The sequence below is a fragment of the Xenopus tropicalis genome, chromosome 9 (assembly GCF_000004195.4).
Source record: "Xenopus tropicalis strain Nigerian chromosome 9, UCB_Xtro_10.0, whole genome shotgun sequence".
Lineage (NCBI taxonomy): Eukaryota > Metazoa > Chordata > Amphibia > Anura > Pipidae > Xenopus > Xenopus tropicalis.
Window position 1 is genome coordinate 31,826,328 of NC_030685.2, and position 24,397 is coordinate 31,850,724.

A 24,397-nucleotide genomic window follows, 5' to 3' on the forward strand; every position below is an offset into this window, starting at 1 on the left:
GTTGTTACATAGAATAATGGAGAGCCTGACTCATGTTTACTACCAATTCCTTGGTAACGACTGCATGGCTTGGGAATTCTTGCTGCTGACAGGCTCCAGACAATAAACACAGAGCCTTGTATGTGCCCCCTGCAGATTCTAGTGTAGGAGATCAGCCTGCTTTATCTGCCTCAAACCTGCTCACTGAATCACAACAAATTACCTGGCTGTTTTGTAATGGTGCTTATGTTTTTGTGTTATGGATATTATGTGCGCTTTTGTATAGGGGACATTGTTTGTAGCTTTATGCTGTTTATAGAGCATTGAACGTGACATAGGAACTATGCTTTGCAGAGCATGCCTGCTTTATATTTTCTAGTAACTAGGTTAAGTGATTTCAAATAATAGAAATGAGCTCAGCTAATTATTGTTCAGCCTAAAAGTCTTATAACTAAATATAAGCAATGCATGAAGAACAGAGAACAGTTATTCTACAATACATATATTTAAACATGTTTTTCTTGCTTTTCTTTGCCATTTAGGTGAAAAAGGGACCCAGTATAAATGCTCATACAGAGAGCGAAGCAGTTGATCAGATGCCGAGCAATAAAAACTTGAATGGATTTACGATCCTTCCAAATGTTATAAGCTTGCCAGTGTTATCTGCTCAACATGAGTCTATGAAATTTGAAAAGTCTTTGGAGAATGTACTACAGAATTGCACTTCCGAATCAAACAAAGTAGAAGCAATACCAGTCAAAAAGAACAGTTTGCCTATCAAACGATCAATAAGCCCAGCTGTAGACCAATCAAAGGACTTATCTTCTGAAATGTCTTCGACCCCACCACAGTCTGAATGGGATACAGCTTCCTCTTCTAGGGAAGCTCCAGATCCATACAAAATGAGCCTTCAGAACCTCCTCAAGAAGTCCAGAGAGTACATTGAAAAAGAGCAAAGTAGACGTCATTTGAAGAACCCCTCAAAGGGTAGTGTCAGTGAAAGCAATTCTGACAAAGAAAACGACACTATAAAAATAAGCAACTCTTTGAAAGAGAAGGCCAAGGTTTTGAACAGGAGCAGAAGCTGCAGCCCTTTGATGATTGACAAGCCAATGCTAAATAAATCAAACACACTTTTGCAAGCTGCCTCTAGCCAGTGTCAAAGCTTGCATTTCAAATCTCTCTCAACCCTCTCGAATGTAGATCTTCCTTTGATATCTGGTTCATCTTCTGTTGTAGAAAGTGAATCGGACGAGGAACTAAAAGGTTCATCATTTGCTGACTGTGAAAGTAACATTCTAAAAAGTCTAACTGGATCTTATGCCAAATTGCCTAGTCCAGAGCCAAGTTTAAGTCCAAAAATGCACAGGAGACGTCCAAGGCCTTTATCAGCCGGGAATATAGTTATTACTAATCCAGTCAATGCGTACGATTTAAGCCCCAAAGAAAATGGTAAAGCAATGGAATTTCCTCTGCCCAAGACAGCAGAAAAAACATCCTTGTCTGATCCTGTGCCAAAGCATGGTGACTATAATGCAGCTCTTTTATCCATTAAAAGGCATTCTTTAAACACTCAAAATGCTGGTTTTGTTCCAAATATTGCAGGATTCCCTGTATGCGTTGCAACAAAATTCGACAGTATGTCAGGCAGTGCAAATGCTGGAACTGATATTCAACATACAGTCTCGACAAGAGGAACGCAGCAAATGAAACTGTGCTCAACATTTGAAAAAGTGCCTTGTGTGTTGCATCATGATATAGACCTTCCAGATACAATGATCCAACATGGGATTAAAACTAATTGCTTGACATGTTCACCAGACATGATAAAGCACTCTTCACCAGTAGAACTCAATAAATCTTATGATGTGGAAACACCATCACCAATATTGATACAAAGCCAAGGTTCAGGTCAAGCCACAGAGACTCCACTTGGACCCTGTCTTAGAGAACCATTTTTGGAAAACCAGCCCGACATTCAGATTAAGCGTAGACTTGAACTAGACTTAGACACCACACCACCTGCCTCTGGCGAACAAAAGAGGTGGCTTCATAAGCAGAGGAACCGGAGTGGGTCTCTGCAGATGACTTCTACTGATCTGAGCAAAGGTAGTCTAGGTAAGGAGATGAATTGCTACAAGACAATAATTGTACATGATGTGGATGGTGATTTGTCAGTTCTCAAAAAGACACATTTTAGTAGTGTTGGTGGACAGTTAAATGAATATTTCTCTGATCATGCCTTCTAATATGTTCCACTTATTAAATAGAATATCTCTCTCTTAAGTTATGATTACTGAATTGTCACAAAGTAAATATATCCATTCCATTTGGTATTCAAAAAACTTGGACATATTCAAAGTGCTCTTTCCTCATTACTCTTCAGTCTACCATTCAAACCACTTACTGTATCTCATTTCATGGGTTAGTGACCCAAGACATTAAAACTGGGATTAGAATCCCAGTGTAGGACAAGTAGAAGAGGTCAAAGGGAACAAGAAAGAATAATTTAAAATAGATGGTAAATTAAATATGATTGCCTATGCTATGGTAATTAAAATTACAGTCCAACTTTGTTTGTAGTAAATACTTTATAAATAATTGAAGCCTAGCTCATTAAATGCATAGAATAATAATAATATTCTCTTAATATTTGCCTTCATATGTGTGAGCGGTTGCTACCATATTCTCAATGAAACTCTCACAGAAGGAATGATTCACAATATGCCATGCCTTTTTTTTTTGTCTGACCTAGGAGATCATTTTAAAAAGAAGATGCTTGATTTTGAAGAAATGAGAAAGAAACTAGAAGAGCAGCATGCATACCAGCTGTCATTGCTCATCGCTGAACAGGAAAGAGAACAAGAGAAACTAAAAAGGGTGATTTGTTTTGTGTTTGTAATGAATGTTTAGGCAAGGTTTGCAGTTTTTGTAGTATCTTGCTGGATTACTGTGAAGGAATGGCCACATAAAGAGATCTCTATTATAAGGCATTTCAGACAGTTCTGTCAAAAATTGCCATCCCTGTGTAATATACCTGCTCTACCTCCTCCCACCCAACTTCTCTCCAATTATACTACTATGGGGCCGATTCACTAAAGGTCGATAAGTGTTATCGCATGTTTTTTTGCGTTAAAATTGACGCGTTAAATAACGACTGATTTGTCAAAGTAATTTCGCATGCTTTAAATCGTGCGCTACAGCAATGCGTTAATTCTCGCATAGAAATAATACTAACACATGATTCACAAACACATATGAAGCGTTAAACACGCTAAATATCACATTAGTCTGTGTGAAGGTTAACACCTACTTGGGGCAGGCGGTACTTAAAGAAAATTGTGGTTTGTAAACTTTTGGCAACACAATATGGACTTTGCAGTGGGATTTGTTCAAGTCTGTGTTGGCCCTAGAGTGATGCAGCCTCCAGATTTTAGGGAAATGGTCATTTTTAAAGTAGTTTTACGAACATTTTAACGCATGCTATAAATAGCGCTGGGTTTAATGACCTTTAGTGAATCAGCCCCTATGTGTCCATCATATCTTTGTGCTCTCCTCTCTCCTTTGATGTCCTTTCTTTCAATTTCTTGCTCTGAACACCATCACGCTCTGTCCCATCACTGTCCCTGTTGCTGATTCTCTCTTACCATGTGTTGCATGCCTCAGTGTTCTGCCCTCTCCCTGCACCTGTCTCCTTATCTCTTTTGCTTCAAATTCAACTTGCTGTCCCCAAGTCCCCTTTCCCTCTGCATATCAATTACGCTAATCATGTTCCTCTCCTTGCACACGAACCTTAACCTTCTATGTAACAGTGCCACTGCTGCATGTAATCTTCCTGCACCATTCCTCTGTCCTCCCATTAACAAAACTGCACAGGTTCATTTGCCTGCCAATTTAATATCCTGGCTGCTTTACCTCTACCACCTTCTGTTCTTTATTTCTTTTCTTCCTGCACCTCCATGCTCTCCTCCTCTATGACCCATACCTTCCCCAATTTTGCTCTCTGTCTTCTGCACCCTCATACTCTGTTCTGCACCTCCTTCTCCATTTCCTCAGGCGCTGTTCTACCAGCTTCCTATATGTATGAAAATCAAGCTTTTTTTCTAGTCTTGTTTATTTGAAAACTAATGCAGAATTTGTTGATTTGCTCTTTAGGAGTTTGAAGAAGAAGAGAAGCAACTGAAGCTAAAGGACACTGAAAGTTCCACTCATACATTAGACCATGGCAGTAGGATTACTGACAGAAATAATATTACTGAAAGCAGTGTACAAGAAAGAGTGTCATTTCCAGTGGATAATTATCATTCATGTTCCACCTATAGCACAGGTAAAACTGCATTATATTTTTACTACTTTATAGAGGGGTTTCGCATAGCTAGAATTCCAATTTTGCCTGTTGAAAGAAAATTTAATTTAAAGCAATTTCCCAATATGTGTTACTTACAAATTTTTATTGATTTTAAAATTATTTGCAATGAAAGCAGATTCCCTTTCTGATGTGTGTAGTGCTGGTCTCTTGACAGACTATAGCAGAAGACAGCTGAATAACAGGCCTATGAGCAATTGTTGCCAAAAAAACAAGCAATAACTTTGAAGACCTTATAATACCTGATTGGTCATATTTGTTTCTAGTTGATTTATTTAAGAACAAATGCTGATGGTAGGATATTTCTACTCTTGCTCAACAGTTTCTGCTACTTCCCAACATAGCTATGGTTCTGCAAACGAATCTTCATTGGGTTTGTGGGGACCTGTAAAAAGCAGAGCTCCAAGCACATCGATCTCAAGTTCTCATGGGAGACTAAAAACCAGATGGTCTCAGGTAACTTGCTTATTGGGACCCTGTCTTTAATGAACTGGTGATGACTTGCTGGAATTGCAGATGGCCTCTCCATATTAGCAGTGGATTGGGAGTTCTAGAATTTTTTTTTTTTTCTCTCATTATTACCCAAGTAATGGGTAAAGCTACTGTGTTTTTTTGTTTTTGTTCCTAAAGGTTTACAGTCCTGCAATGCAGAGGAAATTTAACAAAGCTACAGCACTTGCAAAAGGCTTCCTTACACGTAGACTTATGCAGACAGAGAAGCTAAAGAACCTGAAAAAAACTGTGAAGGTATGGCCTTTATTTTCTCACCTCGATTCACATTTTTACAAAATTCACCACAAAGTTCCAATTAAGTTCCTGCAATTAGAGCAGAGTTTTATATAGAATGCAGAATCAACCATGCCAGCTGTAAATGTATTCTGTATTCTTTAGACATTGTTTTCATATCTGGCATATCATACTGTCAGATGATGCCCTCTTTTGGCTCTTATAAGGAAGTTGTGACCCTACAAGTGGCTATGGAAAAGAAAGTTGTATCCAAGAGATGATGAGACTAGTTCTAGATGAGACTAGAACTTCCGCAGCATCAAACACCTTTAAATGGGCTACAAGGATAAAAAGTGGAAATATACTGTTTTAGGCTGTTGGCATACTCCATGTGTGGAATCTTCAGCCTTCAACCAACTGTTGCACAGTACTGAAAATCTTGCCAGTTATGCTGGTTTGTGATGTAATCAATAGGAAGCTACAGGCTGTACATCTACATGCCTATGGCATGATTCTCTCATTTGGCATGCTAGCTAACAAACTGGATTTGTAGAAGTTACCATACATATTGACAGCACTTGATGGCTCGAGGCATGTATATTAAGAAAAATGTAATTTATTCCTGTACTGGAATGCAATCATGAGAAGATTAAACAGTGCTACTAAAAAACCCTAAAAACTTGCTAGTCCTAATCAGATAGAAATGTGTGTTTTGCTAACTGCTCATTTCAGTATATGTAGCCCTAATTACCTGGATTTTTACCTACTTTGCTATGCAGTATCCCTGGTAAGACCTTTGGCACTGGGAACCAAATAAGAATATGAAAATTTCCCTTTTTTTAATATAAATTCTACAGTAAAACAAGGCCAGTTGTGCAGTTATGTTGCATCAGTTGGAGGGTGGATTTATTACAAATTGTAGCACTTTATATTACATTATAGTATATTACATGCTATTTTTAAGTACAGGCCAACTTATAATTTAAACTGCTAATGTTTGCATTGGATAACATTTCCATTTTGTGTTTCTTAACTAATTAGGACACTGCAGAGTTTATGAGAACATTTCAATCTGAATTTCCACTAAGCCGAGGGATGGTATCTTCCCAAGATGCTTCACTGCAGGAAAGAGTTCTAGCCCAAGTAAGTACAGTGATTATGCAGGCATTTATTTAATATTGTTTAATGCATGAACATCAGCCAAAACATTTAGTATAGTAATATTAACCTGCTAGTCTACAACTCTTAGCATTCTGAGAGCTGTAGGAGAGCTTTTGGTTGCCTGTCCCTGTTTCACTGTAATGTATTTGAAATCAAATTTTCCATATTCTACTTTGTCCCAACCTCAGATTTGAATTGACTGGCCCTATTATCCGGAAAGCAAGTTCATACCCTGAATCCTTTGTGAAAGATTTGGCCAAATCGTGTGAATTGATTTTGCACGTGCTTTAATTTTTTTTTTTTTTACTTTTGTGTTTATGTAAGCACATGATTTTTGTTCGATTAAGTTCGGCCAGACACTTGGATTCGGCGAATACGGACCCTGTTAAAAAAGGCAGAATCTTCACTGAAAATGTTAGGCATTTCCCAGGGATTGTAATCACTTAGCTGAGACCCAGAGCCAGTGCTCATGTCTGCTGAAAACTGCACTGGCCTAGGATCCTACTGCAGGAGCACTACATCTTATACTTCTTTTGTCCATTCAGTTTGGATGCGCATACACAGTAGAACTAGAATAGAATTTTCACTTTACTGTGCATATGCACCCACCCAGCCCAGGTTTGCAAAGATGAAGTGGAAAAAGATTGCAACATGGTGCTCCTACAGAAGTACCCAAGTCCAGTGCAGTTTTCAGGTAACAGGAGCCGGGGACCTCAAGTTAGTAATTCTAATCATAGTCATTATACCTTTCCTTTTACTTTATATATAATATTGGGCAGTAACAGAGTTAAAAAAGGGTTTCTGTGGAAGACTAGGGTTGCTCCAAGGTGAGAACCTTGCCTCAGGCGGCAGTGAGCGTCCAATTTCCAGGAGTGTCGCATTAGCGCTCTCTGCACTAGCGATACGGCCTCATCTGGACCCGCTCCGAGGCTAAAGTTGTAATCCTGGAGTTGGAGAGAGGGGGCAGCATCAGGGCTGCTGCCTCGGGTTAGCAGCTCATGGAATCGCCACTGGAAGACAGACATGTTATGTGCTTGCTCTGGTAACCACAACTGCAGCTGGTTTGGTCTGCCCCACAGCTACATTAAGAAGGGGAATGGTGACCACTTTATTTGTGTAAATAATTCTTCAAATAATACTGACACAATAAAATACTCTTTAAAATATGAGTGTACATTAAAAGTCGCCTATAGGTCATGTTGATCATTTTTCACTAACAGGGCTGCTTTTGTAGGTACTTGTGTTACTTGAAGCTCCTTAACCTGTTTTGCCAACCTGTTTGTCCCTTCTCAACCTGTTAGTTTTATATTATAAAGCTCATGCAAGAACAATTTTAAAAAAATTCCATTTCTGGTGGCAGTATTTTAGGCTTAATTGTCGGAGAATTATATCTCCTTATGATCTGTGATTCAGGCCTCACTAATGGGTCCTAAAGCCATGAATTTGAGAACCCATACTGAAAGCAAGTTAAGCATTCTTCACATCTTTCCATATTTGCTTTCCTAGTTACACCTAGCCCAACCTGAAGGTCATTTTTGGAGAGATTTAAAAAGAACACTTACTTGTTGCCATAGGTATTCTAAGAACCAAGGCAAAATGACTGAAGCATCGGTTTTCGGTGGTAAATAATTTAAGAATGCGATCACCACAGTTCATTATTTAGTGATAAAAATAATTGCAAAAAAACACCTTAACAACTTCTTGTCAAGAAAATGTGGCTGTGCCAGTGCTGGCATACTCCCATTATGAGTTTTATGTAATAACTGGTTGGTTGCTGTGAGCCATGTTATTAACTTTACCTTTTTTTGTAGCTAAGATCTGCCTTGTTTGAAATACATGACATCTTTTTTGCAATGGAACCTGCCGAAAGAATGAATATTCTTGCTCATGACAGAGAGCTGCGACGTGAGAAGATGATCAGAAACATGGTAAGCTTATTGCTTTTAAACAGTGAGATTAAAAGCAGAGCCGTGGTAGAATGCTTATACCAGGATCCTCAACTGGCAAAGACAATTGTCATGGGGGCATTATGGTTTGGCATATTGAAAGCCTGTGTACTGAATGGGAGGTTTAGCTCTAAAATACCCTCTCTGATTGTTCAGTTTAGGCAGACAAATGTGACTGTGAAAGGGGGTAAAGAAGTGAGTTTGGTTCATAATAGAAAAGGGGTAAAGAGGATTCTCTAAGGAGGGAATAGAATGTGAGCAGTAGCAACCAAAAGCAGTAATGCAAGGGAAAAACAGTAAAGAAAGATGGTGTCTATGAAGATTCTCATTCATCCAGGTCATGATATATTATCTAGTAGCATTAAGTCTAAAACAGCTGGACTTTTTCACCATTCATCTGAGTGGCTTCTTCAGTTCAAATGAGTGGTAGGGAATTCTCTGGCATTTAAACCCTTGAGGGTAGTCACAGGCATCCAATCATAATAGTTCCATTGAACTTATTCAGTTAGGTGTTGGCTGAAACAACAAATAGAAAGCACTAAGCAGACAAGAGAAAAAATGCAGTAAAATGGGGAATTGAAAGGTAAGATATGTTCCCTTATTTCACTTATAGCTTTTACTGCTTTACTAACTTAAAGGTATAGCCGCATGATACTGATCCCAGCGTCCAATTGACCTCCAAATGTACATTAATATCTGTAAAAGAAAGGTTAATACTTCTGACACTGTCCATACAGCCTCACTTTAGACAGCCAGTATCTCTGTTCCACATAAAATATGCTTTATATTAATTGAAATGTGCAAAGATTGGTCTGAGCGCACATGGCAATGGGGGAATGTTTTACCATTTGAGAGGGGGAAAATGTTAAAATCAATTATTTATATTGAAAAAAAAAATCTTTTTTTTAATAGGAAAAAATTAAAAGCCCTAGAGAGCGAGTGACCCTTTCATCTGCAACTCAGAAATCCTTGGACAGGAAAAAGATTACAAGGTACGTAAAGTGTCACGTCTGGCGACTGAAACATTAACGTACTAAATTGCACCAGGACAGTTTCTCCATAGTAATCAATTAGATCTTTGTTTTCATTAGTAACTTGTTGAAGACTCATTGAACTAACTGCTGACTGATTCCTATGGATAATTGCACTGGTATAATTTAGCGCTTGTATGATATTAGTAAAACCCTGGAAGCTTTCATTAGTTTTGTAAGTTCCACTGTGTGTGATTTGCAACCCTTGCCAGTCATTTTACCAGCATATTTATTTTTTCTTTGTATAAATTGTACATCTCAGCCAATTTTTATTGATGGATGTCTAAACTAGATTTACCTGATTTGGTAAATCCCCTTTGGTAATCTGGCAAAATGCTCCATTTATAAAGGTCTGAGATCTATATATTCCAGAACTCTCCATTTTGTGCCAAAACAATATAATAATTAAATCACAGTTCATACAGTTTTGTGACTTTTGTGGGCTTAACAGTTTTTGAGCTCGTCTTTCTAAATCAAATAAACTAGCATATTGAATGCTTGCTTATTTAATTATAAGGAAAACCAAAATACCTCAAATTTTTCGAATTTACAAACTTGAAAAATTTTGAGTTTGCAAATGGCTTGACTTTGCCTTGGACAGCTATCATTGACTTTTATAGAAACTCACAAGCTTTTAGTTTTACATTTGAGTTTTTTTTGCACTTAGTAAATACCAGAAGTTGAGTTTTTGAAACATAATTTGAATTTGAGGTTTTTTTAGCGCAAAAATCGAAGTTTTGCAGTCAGTCAGTATCAGTGATCCTCAAAGTGTTTTGATTGCTCTGTTAAATTCCCTTTTGTGCCTTAGTAATTCTTTTCATACAGATAAGACGTCCATACAGATTTGACATTATTTGTATAGGTTTCAATCTCTTCCAAGCATTACAGGGTTTTAATGTTTGCATGTTTCCATGTTTAAGGGTGGTCCATATTGGCATGCCTAAAAAAAAACTCCAACCCAAACCAAGGGCCTCAGAGAACAGGTGAGTGCAAATACTAGAAAAGAGTAAGAATGGTGTTTTGAGTGGAATTGGCCTATGGCACACATGTGATCTTACTGTTATTGGCAATGCTTTGCTTTGCTCAAAAGGTTCCCAGACACTGGTTAATCAGGTCTGTCAGCTCTTTAGATTTTTACAAAATAGGCCCACATTGGTTTCTTAGCAAGACCTTCATGCAGCAGCCTTGAGAAATTCCAAAGGGACTATGGCAGGGGTCCCCAACCTTTTTTCACTCGTGAGCCACAGTCAGAGTAAAAAGACTTGGAGAGCAACACACGCATCATAAAAGTTCATGGAGGTGCCAAATAAGGGCTACAATTGGCTATTAGGCAGCCTCTATGCACCCTATCAGCTTACAGGGGCTTTATTTGGTAGTAAATCTTGTTTATTCAACCAAAACTTGTCAGGAATTCAAAAATAACTACCTGGTTTGGGGGCACTGAGAGCAACATCCAAAAATGTATTTATCACGGATGTCCATATGTCCAGTTTTGTACTGCAACTCCCGTAATGAGCACTGGACCAAAAAAAAAAACCTGCCGTTTAATCCTGTTTATAGATTGCAGTAAGCTTTTGTTCTCTGCCTTATATAACCATATTTCAGCTGTATTCTAAGCAAAGCTGATCTGCCAAATAAACCCATGTGCAAATAAAAAGAGCATCCTTTGTAGAAATAGCAAAACAGTGCAGACTAAGTTAACATTATATGTAAATAAAAATTCATTTTTATTGTGTTATGGTCTCATAATTTGACTTACAGAGGATTTTTCAACTTTCTTTTAAGCTTTGCACACTGCTTTTTTCTGCGCTCTTTCCTGTTCCTGAACTTCTGACTTAGTTTTCTTCTCTTTTGGTACAAAGCTTTTGTGTAAAGGAAACTTTATCTCCATTTTTTTCACTTGTTTTTAACAGAATTCTTCAGCCAAATCAAGGACAAAATGCACCCATGCATCGGCTTCTTAGTAGGGAAGGGTAAGGACCATTTATTGTACTATTTCTTGATATGTGAAGTTTAGTGCCATTTCAAAATTTAGGACCCTTGTGTAAATTCTGGCCAGCTATTATTGTTTGGGCTCAAATGCAAATGCAAAAAAGTGCCTAAACAATATGATATGATATTTAATAGTGTAGAAACATTAATAATAATATGTTAATATATAAACCAATCAAATATCATCATTTATGGTTCTCAAACCAAAAGAGGAGGAGGCTGGGCTGGCTTTGGGTGCTGGTTGCTAAAATATACCAGCTGAGAAGCATACTTCATTTGCCTTCCACTGCCTGTCTGCACCCTTAACAGCACTGTAAACCAGTGTTGCCCTGCTGTATCTGTGTCCTGGGCTGAGAATTCTCTATTTATACATCTAAAGGTATAAAGTCATGTCATAAAATATCTACTTTTAGTCAGACAACCTGTGCTGTTAGCTATACTTATTTCTATTTCTTTTATGGGAGATGGCCTTCCCAGGTTACCAGATAACAGATGCTATATCTGTAGGATATATCTCCTTGTCATAGTACACTGTAGTAAGCGTTGCACAGCCACCTATACACTCAACACATGCAGTAAATACTGCTTTATTGCTTCTGGCTAAAAAGGGTCCAGGTAAATGATCCCAGACTGTAGGAGTCATGTATGGCTGGCATTAGAAATGTTCTGATTTTGTTAAATAATAATGCAAATAGCAGGAAAAAAATGAATTTTTTTTATAGTTGCCTATAGTCTAATTAGACATTACTGTAAGTTGCCACCCTGTTTCTTCCATAATTGCTTTTATACATTGTATGAAGACTTGAAGAGAATATACACAAGTCAGCAGAGAACCAAAGCCAATATACACCGAGCCAAGCATGTATGACGGATGTTCTGACATTGCCACTCCCTTTGTTACCAGAACTCATCTTTTGCTCCTCAAATATTTGTAGGGCTGGTTTGTGTTGCAAAATGTGTCCATATTGATTTAAAGGTTGCATAGCCAAAATCTTTTTCTGCTGTACTTTAAAGTAATACTAAATCGTAACTAAATAAATTGGCTATAGATGGTGTACGTTATTTTTTTGAGTTCGGCACCAGCCAAAGACAACCACAGCCCTTTAGCAGGGAAGACCTGTGCCTCCAAATATACCCCAGTATCTTCTTTTCTGCTGATTCCCTGACATGCTCTGTGCTGCTGATCTTAGGGGGCGACCCATCATGTACTGTATATATAGAATATAAGTGTCACCATATAAGGCTGAATAATATATTCAGGTGCACATTACAGGGCAGCTTTTAAACCAGTACAACTAGCTGCAGAATTTATTACTCAGCCCTGTATCGTCGGCTTATATGACAGACAACCCTCATATTCTGCCTGATGATTTCCCACCCTTAAGCTTAGTTTTTCAACATCTGCTCAGAGCACACTGTACAGTGTCACTGACACAGAATCCAAGACGGGGGGAGCTCCTGTGATGACTTTGAAGGCCTGGATCATTTACTAATACAGATATGGGTTCCTTATCCGGAAACCCGTTATCCAGAAAGCTCCGAATTACGGAATGCCTGTCTGCCATAGACTCCATTTTAATCAAATAATTCAGAATTTTAAAACTGATTTCCTTTTTCTCTGTAGTAATAAAACAGTACCTTGTAATTGATCCCAGCCAAGATATAAATAATCCTTATTGGATGCAAAACAGTCCTATTGGGTTTAATTAATGTTGTATTGATTTTTTTAGTAGACTTAAGGTATGGAGATCCAAATTACGGAAAGACCCCTTATCCGGAATAACCTTGGTCCCAAGCATTCTGGATAATGGGTCCTATACCTGTATAGAGAATGTGAACTTTTAGGCCGGTGCAATAAGTTCAGTATATAGAATGTTATTTCTTGTAATATTTTGTTTATTTGTTACTTTTATCCATTAGTTGACCTTTTAGGCCAGTACACAACAAGTTGTTACATACTGTACTAAATATTTGTTCATTGCAGGAGTATTTGCAAGAAGAACCCAAAGAAGGAAGCCAAATGTTGCGACAATCTAAGAAGACAGCATTCTTTGGGATAGAAATTCATGGCATCATCTACCCCTGAAAACAATAAATTAGCTAGCTGTTTTTTGTTTGCACATCCCACAATAGCCATTTATTACTGCATTAACAGTTCCTCAGACAGTTTTCCTTTGTCAGTCAAAATGGAAATGCCATTATATTAAACCTGAGCACGGACCCTGGAATCTAGCAACATTTCAGGTTGTCACTAGCACTTTTTTAAAGCAACAGTTGCCTTAAAGCTGTCTCACATCGCCAACTTGTGGTCAGATACGACAATGTAACAAAAAAAAAAAGGCTGATTTATTAAAGACTGAATAGTGGGATCCTGCAGGATGCCTGGTGGATCCCTTGCCATTCAGTCTTTGATTTCATTTTGATCAAATTGATCACATTAGCCTATAGATTCAATTAATTTAAAAAGAATCACTTTTATTGAGACATAACAGAATCAATATTTACGTTTTCTGGGCCTTTTTGTTGGGCAATACCTCAGAACCCCAAACAACTGAGGTTAAAAAAATCCAATAGTAAGCTATGGGTAATTTTACTTTTGTTTATGGATACATCGAATCCATTATTTTTTCATTTGGCAAAATACCGAATCTTTTGCACAATGAGACTGAATCCAAGCCTTATTCAAATTTGAGAAAAAATTTCATCTGTTGGGAATAGAACAGTGTCACATTTAGCGCAGTGTGAATTCCTGGCAGTTTGGAGGCTGTCACATCACGAGGCATGCTACACTCTGCATGGGGATTACTATGCTTTCCATTCTTCTTTGCTTTGCATGTTGAAAAGCGGCTCTACACATTGTGATGTATGTCCTGCAGGACATTACTTTCTTGACTTAGCTCCCTTTAATTGTGTTTTACAGTGTAGATGTGCAGATAATCTTTGAAAGTATATTATTTTTATTTTTGTCTTGAATGCACTTGGGAAAATTTGTAAGCAGGCTGCAGGACAGAAAGCTGTGTGTGATAACAAGTAGGTTTGCGAGTAACAAGCACAGATCCACCCTTTAGTGATCCTGCCAAACACACACATCTAAACACTACAGATAAAATTGTAGGAAATCTAATTTTATATGATTTTTGAACCTGTGGGCCCTGAATTATTGTCCTGATAATTTTCGTACCATGGCGATTAGTCATTTAGTTGATTGGCCAGGTTTGAAAATTTCCGTCAGCGAACGATAAAATCTGGGCATGTATTGTGTATCGGACAATATCCTTGGGGGACCTACAATGGAAGTAGGATTGTTCAGAACATCCTCTGATTTGTATTTTAAGGGCTTTATCCAACAGTTTCAATCTGAACGTTAGTTTTAGATTTTTGCATTTAAACGTTTGACCGATATTCGAACATTCATCGGAAGAAGACTAAAATCTGAATGGATGTGTATGGCCTTAAAGCCTACAGTGTGATTGGGCCCTTAGACCAATTCTATATACGCTGTTTATTTTTTGTGGCAACCGCTTGCTTCATGTACAGAACTGACTAACCTGTAAGACCATATAGCCTACCTCAGATACCCAGCATGTAGCGTCCTACCTGGTAGTTCTATAAGATGGAAGATTAATATCCAGGCTTTGCAAAAAATTGTTCATCCTATAAAATATATTACTAATATAATAAGTGTATGCTTGTTGATATTACATGATGTCGGCATATTTCCATATTTACCACAGGATACAGTTGATACAGAAATAAGACTGTTAAATAAAGTGCCCATTTTGGAGGCTCGGTGAACAGTATCTCAGTGACTGATAGAAAATGGGTGCATTTTGCCCCTTTTCCTGGATGGAGATAAAGTTCAAGGTAGTTTGGTAGATGCCAAATTATTGTTTTGTGGCTATGTTTTCTTTTATAAATGTGCCTACTTTGTGTTACTTGTTCTGTTGCCATTGAAGGTACCTGCAGTTACACTATGAGCATTTGTTCAACCTCAGACTGATCCGTGGATCCTTTCATGGTATCTTTCAGGCCCCTGCTGTTGACTGAGCTAATAGATATTTAGTTGTATGCATGGTTTTCAGATTTTTATAATAAGCTTTTTTTTCAGCATTTTTATTATGTTCACAGAAGTCTTTCTAAGCATTGGTTCCTACAAACAACACATGGCCTTCTCTCTTGGCAAGTGCCAGGATGTTTTTATGTACATTGTGCTTATTTATATATATTTATGTTTCATGGAAATGGATTTCTTTATGAAGTGTATTTATTTTTGTATGTTTTGTACTGTATGTGCTCCTGGTTTTTGCTTTTTTTTCTTTATATTAATAAAATGTTTTGTCTGCAGAATCAAATTTTTTTTATTGGCGGCTCCTTTAGTGCTTTGTATTTATGCTCAGTGCCGGACTTCTAATAACGGGGCCCAGAGGCCGCCCCAATCCCTCGCCCCCCCCCCCAGGATTGCGCATCCATTTAGCTCACATATGGAGCACTGGAGACATTCTGCGCTGAAGTTTTCTGTGCTTCCTGTCTCCAGTTCTCCGTTTGTGAGCAAAGTTTACTTGCAGCTGGCCAGCATGCTGCCCCTAAATTTGTGCTGCCCTAGGCCCGGGCCTTTGTGACCTCGCCACAAATCCGAGCCTGTTTATGCTTTACAAATCAGTGAATGATAGTTGTAAATGACGTACATGATGTACATATGATGTATCCCTGAAGGATAGGAGCCAACTATATTACTGTATAAATTGAAACTCCTTTATACTTGCATTTTATCAAAATGTGAGGTTTTTTTGCCTTTACATCCCCTTTAAAGGAGAAAGAAAGGAAAAACTAAGTAAGCTTTATCAGAAAGGTCTATGTAAATACAGCCATAAGCACTGACTTCTCTGTCAAAAGATTTCTTGTGTCTGTAATTCATGTGCCACAGACACGCAGCTCTCTGCTCTCTCCTGCTCCCCCCTCCCACATGAAAGAAATCACTCCCCCCCCCCCTTAGGAATGTGGATCTGAGCCAATCAGCAGGAAGCTGACTGGTCTCGGTGCAGGAGTGAGGCATTATGGGAACTTTCTTTACAGAGCTCAGTGTTTTTTCTTCCTGTTTGGCTTCTGATCAACTGAACAGGAAAAATATGGGGAGACTTAAGGGCACTATTGGAGGTACGCCTGCAGCTTGAGATTAACTCTTTATTAGCCTTTCCTTCTCCTTTAAGGGTTCATATTTGGTTCAATTAAACAGTTAGAATTCCGCTGAATCCAAATCCTGCAAAAAATTCTGAGATTCACCAGAATCTTGAGCTGAATCCTGCCTTTTGTGCACCCTTACTGTTGCAGCAGCTTACATTTATACTCTTAACTCCAGGGAACAATAACTAATTGGAAACCAATGCAATTCATGTGTTTTTACTGATTTCCAGCCCTGCTAAATATTGATTTTTTTACATGCACGTTTAGAAAAGAGGCTGTCAAGACTGGTGTTTAATAGCACCCCTCCTCCCCGACCTGCTTGCAAACCACCCACAGTCCCTAGTATGGCTACCTACTATGCCATCTACAAAAACCTGCTGCTCTAGGCTTTGTGTTTAAAGGGGGTTTTGCTGGCACCTGTATGATGGAAAGCATCTCTGACTATCGAGACAAACACACATAGATGCTTTATATTATGATTCTTTTCAGGGGACTAACTAAGGATTACTGGGACCCCCTGCCATCCACCCCAGCAGACTGAACCCCACCACTCAGTTTGAAGGTGTGGGTAGGGGGGTGCGGATTCTTAGCAAGCCCCCTTTCTCAGTGGGTTCCCCTGCTGCCTCATGGCAGAAATGCCCACGCATTCCACAAGGGTGCTGCATGTTGCTGGGACTCCCCATAGAGTATACAAATGTACATACATTTCAGTAGGGACACTGGGCATGGATATAAAGTGCCTGGCAAGAACTTTTTCCTGACAGTCACGTCGCTGATTTTTTTTTTCTATATTAATATTCACTGAATGTGAGCTTTTTCCTTTTGGGGCAGGGCATCGAAATGTACAATGGTCACGTTTTTACTTTTTCAGTTTCTTTGACGTGTCTCAATAGAAAATATCTCCACAGGTTTGGCAAGTCAAAGCAGCCAGTAACCGAGAACAAAAATGGAATGTTTACTTTAGCTTTCTTGTGTCATTTACTAAGAATCTACTCCTATACATGGAGACAAGCAATACTAAATATGTATGGTATTCAGGACTGCCATCAGGAACTTTGGAGCCTCCCATGAACACAAGTAAGCAGTACAAAAATGTGGCCATTCCCCTTGTGTGTGCGCAATATAAACAGCTGATGTGACTCTCTAATAAGCAGTTCACATAAAGAGTTCCAATTATTAATGTTCTAATAATTCAGTCAATTCATTGGGCGTCAGTGGGCTTTGCCCTAAGTTTAACCCCTTCTCACCTACCTGCCCCAGCTTTGTGCTGTCATTGCTTGATATAGAAATTACGTAAGTTTAAACTGCGTAAGTTTAGGGGCCCAATGACTAGCCAGTAGTAGTTAATAAAAATAGAAAAAGGATGTTATAGTAAACAGGGCCATCATTTGACAGGGGGTAGAGGGGGTACAACCGGGCCCAGTCGCGTTCCAAAAGTCACTCAATTTATGTAAGTTACACCAAAACGTAAGCAATTTATGTAACTTCTGCAAAAACTGCTTGGAAGCTACATAACTTTCCTATAACGTAAGTAAAATGCGTAATAAGCAAAGGACAATGGAGAGAAGCTTTGCAGGAACAAACTCCACTGGATGAAGATAAATTCAACTGCCCCAATGAACTGACTGACTTATTAGAACTTTATTATTTATTTTATCTATTGTATGTACTGCTTATTATATAGTACAATCAGCTGTTTATATTGGGAACCATTTACTAAATTATATCAGCATCTCTGACGTGAACTTTCCAGCAGGGGAAAAGCAACATCACTGGCCCCTTCTCATACACAATTTACGTGCAAAAACTTACGTTACTTTCAAAGGAACTGACGTATAAACTCCACTGACCTCTCCATTTAAAATAATGACTTATTAGCACATTAATTATTTTTACTATTTTATTCCATGTCTTCACACATTTCAATCCAGCTGGTACTAACAGATGGGTCAGTAGCCAAGAGCGTATCTTCTGGCTTCTTCTTATCCATGATTTAAATATCTCCAAAACTTATGTGCATCACTCTACAGATTCTATGTATCATTCACTTCAGTCCCTGCCCCAGTGTAGCTTACAATCTAAGGTCCCTATCACAGTCACATACAGTAGGGTCATTTTTAGATTTTTTTAAGCTTGGCTTTACCCCCTCAATAGAGCACTGATACTCCTCAGCCTTCATACTCCGAGCGAACAGGCACTGCTGTCTGTCTTCCGTAAATGGAGTATGCCTTCTTCCCCCATTACAATTGAGCTGGCGCTATCAGACGGGAAAGCAACGAAAAGCTTAACTTCTGGCTTTTGAGTGTTATGTAGAAATAAAAGCATTAAATACACATGATGTAGTGAATCCCCTCTATCCCCTCTCTTTTTATGTAAAATAAAGGTTATTTGGCAAGAAAATCTCTCAGAGGGGATGTGCACTTACCTCTCACAGCAATGACATCCAACGGACTGAAACAAACGTCACATTCCCTAGATGTGAAGTCATCTCTCATTACATGACATGTGCTGCTTTTAAAGGGGTAGTGAGAAAGGTTTACATGGCATTTATTTGCCCTTAGAGGTGCAGTACATACATAGCTTATTCTGTACACAGAGCATAGCTATGTATGTGTGGCCTATTGAGTAAGTGCAGTTACTGTGCTGCCATTTCTGTTGGAATGTTCCGCTTATTACTGAGCCAGGGTTTCATGTCAGTGTTGCTGCTGTTCCTGAGTCTGGTGTAAACAAGGGGGTCCACAGCTTCCATAGTCTGATAGTTGGGCGTTACACTCAGCCCCAACAATAGGAAGGGTTTTGTCATTAGTAGGGGAATAGTATATACAAGGTATGTGTGGGGGCAGGTTCCTTCTAGTAAGGGGGTAGATGGGATGGGTAGCAGTATAAATCATTTATTACTCTGGCAGTAACCAAGCTGCTTGGTAGTCGGGCCTTAAACTATTATTTAAGTAGAAGCTGTTGCATCTTGGGAAGCAGGAAGTGATCCTCTTTTGGTTTACCTTCAGCGCTTATGAGTAGTACTTTCCTTCTTATACATTACTTTACACCCTATTAGAAACGTCGTACCCACTACCATTGCCATAGCATTTTATAAGTTACATTTTATAAGCAAATTCCGCCACAACATTATACAGTCTGTTCCCATTTCTACCTCACATCGATGGCTGGAATTAATGAGGTACAACAGGTCCGCCCCATAAGAGGACTGGGAGAAATCTTGTTAAGCAAAGAGGGTTCCACACACCATGCTCCGATCTGTGCCTGAGCAGGTCAGGGCCGAGCTGCCAGCAACATTAGAGCAGTTTCAGATCACGCTCTTAACATTTTAGCTCCCCCAAGTGACTTAGCCTTCTCCTTTAAATAAAATAACACATCTTAAAATATATGACACACAAAAATTCATCCATAGCAGGTTAAAGGAGAATGAAAGCTACTGATGCAGTTTCTTGCCAATAGATTAGCCACAATAGAACAAGCTAGAATGCCATATTTATTTTGTAGAATGTAGCCCTATAAGCTCTGTTTGTTTAATACAGGAGCTGCCATTTTAATTTGGTCTGACATCACTTACCCGCCTACATGCTGCTGCCTAGAAGCGCTCTCTGCTTAGATTACAGCCGGAAGGGGACGCAGGATTGTGTCATGCCCTGAAAGGTTTGAGTTGCTACATTGAAAGCTCAGACAATGATAAACAAAACTCCAAAGAATTAAGAGGGGTTCCCAAACTTTTTCATATGACTGTGTAGCCCACTTTATGAACGGTTGTGGCACTACCCGTTGGAGCACGATACTTTGGCGCTACAGGAGTCCTGAGCCCCCGCTTACTATGGGGGTTTACAGGGATTTCTCCCCTTAATGGCGTGCCTCCACCCAGGGATGGTGTTATGGATCTGTAATCCACCCCCTGGGAAACGATCAGGATGCTATGCCCCTTTGGGGACCCACGTACTCCCGGTGTGATGTACTCACTCTTTGAGTTATTCCTTACCAGCGTAGTAGTGGTCCTCTGGGCGAAGTAGATATTCACAGCAGACACAGTTGTATATGAAATGAATGCTATGGTTTATTCAGGCAGAGACCTCTCCAGGAGCGGCATATCATTTATACACACGGCAGGGCATATCTCCTTACTTCTCATTGAGAACCTTTTCCTGTTGGTACTACCTCACGGGTTTCCCAATGTGCTCCCATCTAGGTGCTATCCCCGGTACTATCGGTGAGACCCTCCCTTTGGAGTTCTCAGTACCCATGCTAGGAGTTACACCACAAGGACTCACATCAGTACTAACGTATGGCACCCTCAGATCCGGACTCCTGGACTAGCGGGGAATTGGTCCACCTACCTAGCCACTTAATGCCCTGCACTCCAGCAGATGTAATGCTGGGGGGTCTTAACCCCACTACCACTCCTGGAGGGGCAATATCCGCCCATTCTAGCTTGGTGTCCTACATGACACTCCTAGAATGTCCTATCACAAGAAACTACTATCTAGTAACTCTATCAGGGGAAGCTCCTGGTCCCAGGAGCTATCCCAGCCTAAGGTGGCTCAAGATGGCCTCACAGCACATGGCTGCAACCCTTTATATGGGCCTATGCACCACCCGGTGGCCATAACCCGAACTACAGGTATACTCCCTGTTAACTATGTAGAACCCAGTCATCCCAATGTCCCGGTTTAACTAGCACCAACCAGTGGCCTAGTCTAGGGGTGTCTGTCCTAAGGGCCCATTTTTGGTAAACCCCTACAACTGTAATGGAAAAAATCCTTCCTGACTCCAAGATGGCAATCGGACCAGTCCCTGGATCAACTTGTACTAAGAGCTATCTCCCATAACCCTGTATTCCCTCACTTGTACTGAGAGCTATCCCCCCTACCCCTGTATTCCCTCACTTGTACTGAGAGCTATCTCCCATACCCCTGTATTCCCTCACTTGTACTGAGAGCTATCTCCCATACCCCTGTATTCCCTCACTTGTACTGAGAGCTATCTCCCATAACCCTGTATTCCCTCACTTGTACTAAGAGCTATCTCCCATAACCCTGTATTCCCTCACTTGTACTGAGAGTTATCTCCCATAACCCTGTATTCCCTCACTTGTACTGAGAGTTATCTCCCATAACCCTGTATTCCCTCACTTCTACTGAGAGCTATCTCCCCTACCCCTGTATTCCCTCACTTGTACTGAGAGTTATCTCCCATAACCCTGTATTCCCTCACTTGTACTGAGAGCTATCTCCCCTACCCCTGTATTCCCTCACTTGTACTGAGAGCTATCTCCCCTACCCCTGTATTCCCTCACTTGTACTGAGAGCTATCTCCCCTACCCCTGTATTCCCTCACTTGTACTGAGAGTTATCTCCCATAACCCTGTATTCCCTCACTTGTACTGAGTTATCTCCCATAACCCTGTATTCCCTCACTTGTACTGAGAGCTATCTCCCCTACCCCTGTATTCCCTCACTTGTACTGAGAGCTATCTCCCATACCCCTGTATTCCCTCACTTGTACTAAGAACTATCTCCCATACCCCTGTATTCCCTCACTTGTACTGAGAGCTATCTCCCATACCCCTGTATTCCCTCACTTGTACTGAGAGCTATCTCCCGTAACCCTGTATTCCCTCACTTGTACTGAGAGTTATCTCCCATAACCCTGTATTCCCTCACTTGTACTGAGAGCTATCTCCCATAACCCTGTATTCCCTCACTTCTACTGAGAGCTATCTCCCATAACCCTGTATTCCCTCACTTGTACTGAGAGCTATCTCCCATACCCCTGTATTCCCTCACTTGTACTGAGAGCTATCCCCCATACCCCTGTATTCCCTCACTTGTACTGAGAGCTATCTCCCCTACCCCTGTATTCCCTCACTTGTACTAAGAGCTATCTCCCATAACCCTGTATTCCCTCACTTGTACTGAGAGCTATCTCCCATACCCCTGTATTCCCTCACTTGTACTGAGAGCTATCTCCCATAACCCTGTATTCCCTCACTTGTACTGAGAGCTATCTCCCATACCCCTGTATTCCCTCACTTTGTACTGAGAGCTATCCCCCATACCCCAGTATTCCCTCACTTGTACTGAGAGCTATCTCCCCTACCCCTGTATTCCCTCACTTGTACTGAGAGTTATCTCCCATAACCCTGTATTCCCTCACTTGTACTGAGTTATCTCCCATACCCCTGTATTCCCTCACTTGTACTGAGAGCTATCTCCCCTACCCCTGTATTCCCTCACTTGTACTGAGAGCTATCTCCCATACCCCTGTATTCCCTCACTTGTACTGAGAGCTATCTCCCCTACCCCTGTATTCCCTCACTTGTACTGAGAGTTATCTCCCATAACCCTGTATTCCCTCACTTGTACTGAGAGCTATCTCCCCTACCCCTGTATTCCCTCACTTGTACTGAGAGCTATCTCCCCTACCCCTGTATTCCCTCACTTGTACTGAGAGCTATCTCCCCTACCCCTGTATTCCCTCACATGTACTGAGAGTTATCTCCCATAACCCTGTATTCCCTCACTTGTACTGAGTTATCTCCCATAACCCTGTATTCCCTCACTTGTACTGAGAGCTATCTCCCATAACCCTGTTTTCCCTCACTTGTACCGAGAGCTATCTCCCATACCCCTGTATTCCCTCACTTGTACTAAGAACTATCTCCCATACCCCTGTATTCCCTCACTTGTACTGAGAGCTATCTCCCATACCCCTGTATTCCCTCACTTGTACTGAGAGCTATCTCCCGTAACCCTGTATTCCCTCACTTGTACTGAGAGTTATCTCCCATAACCCTGTATTCCCTCACTTGTACTGAGAGTTATCTCCCATAACCCTGTATTCCCTCACTTGTACTGAGAGCTATCTCCTATAACCCTGTATTCCCTCACTTGTACTGAGAGCTATCTCCCATACCCCTGTATTCCCTCACTTGTACTGAGAGCTATCCCCCATACCCCTGTATTCCCTCACTTGTACTGAGAGCTATCTCCCCTACCCCTGTATTCCCTCACTTGTACTGAGAGTTATCTCCCATAACCCTGTATTCCCTCACTTGTACTGAGTTATCTCCCATAACCCTGTATTCCCTCACTTGTACTGAGAGCTATCTCCCCTACCCCTGTATTCCCTCACTTGTACTGAGAGTTATCTCCCATAACCCTGTATTCCCTCACTTGTACTGAGAGCTATCTCCCCTACCCCTGTATTCCCTCACTTGTACTGAGAGCTATCTCCCCTACCCCTGTATTCCCTCACTTGTACTGAGAGCTATCTCCCCTACCCCTGTATTCCCTCACATGTACTGAGAGTTATCTCCCATAACCCTGTATTCCCTCACTTGTACTGAGTTATCTCCCATAACCCTGTATTCCCTCACTTGTACTGAGAGCTATCTCCCATAACCCTGTTTTCCCTCACTTGTACCGAGAGCTATCTCCCATACCCCTGTATTCCCTCACTTGTACTAAGAACTATCTCCCATACCCCTGTATTCCCTCACTTGTACTGAGAGCTATCTCCCATACCCCTGTATTCCCTCACTTGTACTGAGAGCTATCTCCCGTAACCCTGTATTCCCTCACTTGTACTGAGAGTTATCTCCCATAACCCTGTATTCCCTCACTTGTACTGAGAGTTATCTCCCATAACCCTGTATTCCCTCACTTGTACTGAGAGCTATCTCCCATAACCCTGTATTCCCTCACTTGTACTGAGAGCTATCTCCCATACCCCTGTATTCCCTCACTTGTACTGAGAGCTATCCCCCATACCCCTGTATTCCCTCACTTGTACTGAGAGCTATCTCCCCTACCCCTGTATTCCCTCACTTGTACTAAGAGCTATCTCCCATAACCCTGTATTCCCTCACTTGTACTGAGAGCTATCTCCCATACCCCTGTATTCCCTCACTTGTACTAAGAGCTATCTCCCATAACCCTGTATTCCCTCACTTGTACTGAGAGCTATCTCCCATACCCCTGTATTCCCTCACTTGTACTGAGAGCTAT

At 40.4% G+C, this 24,397-nt stretch overlaps 1 protein-coding gene across 1 annotated transcript in view; it reads left to right on the forward strand.

The window, feature by feature from the left end:
* Positions 1-15,545, forward strand: part of ccp110 (centriolar coiled-coil protein 110kDa) — a 30,272-nt gene extending 14,727 nt beyond the window's left edge. Inside the window, exons 5-15 of the mRNA XM_012970857.3 lie at positions 522-2,097; positions 2,735-2,859; positions 4,135-4,306; positions 4,668-4,801; positions 4,976-5,092; positions 6,113-6,214; positions 8,044-8,160; positions 9,091-9,170; positions 10,130-10,192; positions 11,123-11,182; positions 13,186-15,545. Of these exons, the coding sequence (XP_012826311.2) occupies positions 522-2,097; positions 2,735-2,859; positions 4,135-4,306; positions 4,668-4,801; positions 4,976-5,092; positions 6,113-6,214; positions 8,044-8,160; positions 9,091-9,170; positions 10,130-10,192; positions 11,123-11,182; positions 13,186-13,261 (2,622 nt within the window). The 3' untranslated portion in view covers positions 13,262-15,545. The remainder of the gene's footprint in view (positions 1-521; positions 2,098-2,734; positions 2,860-4,134; positions 4,307-4,667; positions 4,802-4,975; positions 5,093-6,112; positions 6,215-8,043; positions 8,161-9,090; positions 9,171-10,129; positions 10,193-11,122; positions 11,183-13,185) is intronic.
* The last annotated feature ends 8,852 nt before the right edge of the window (positions 15,546-24,397 follow it).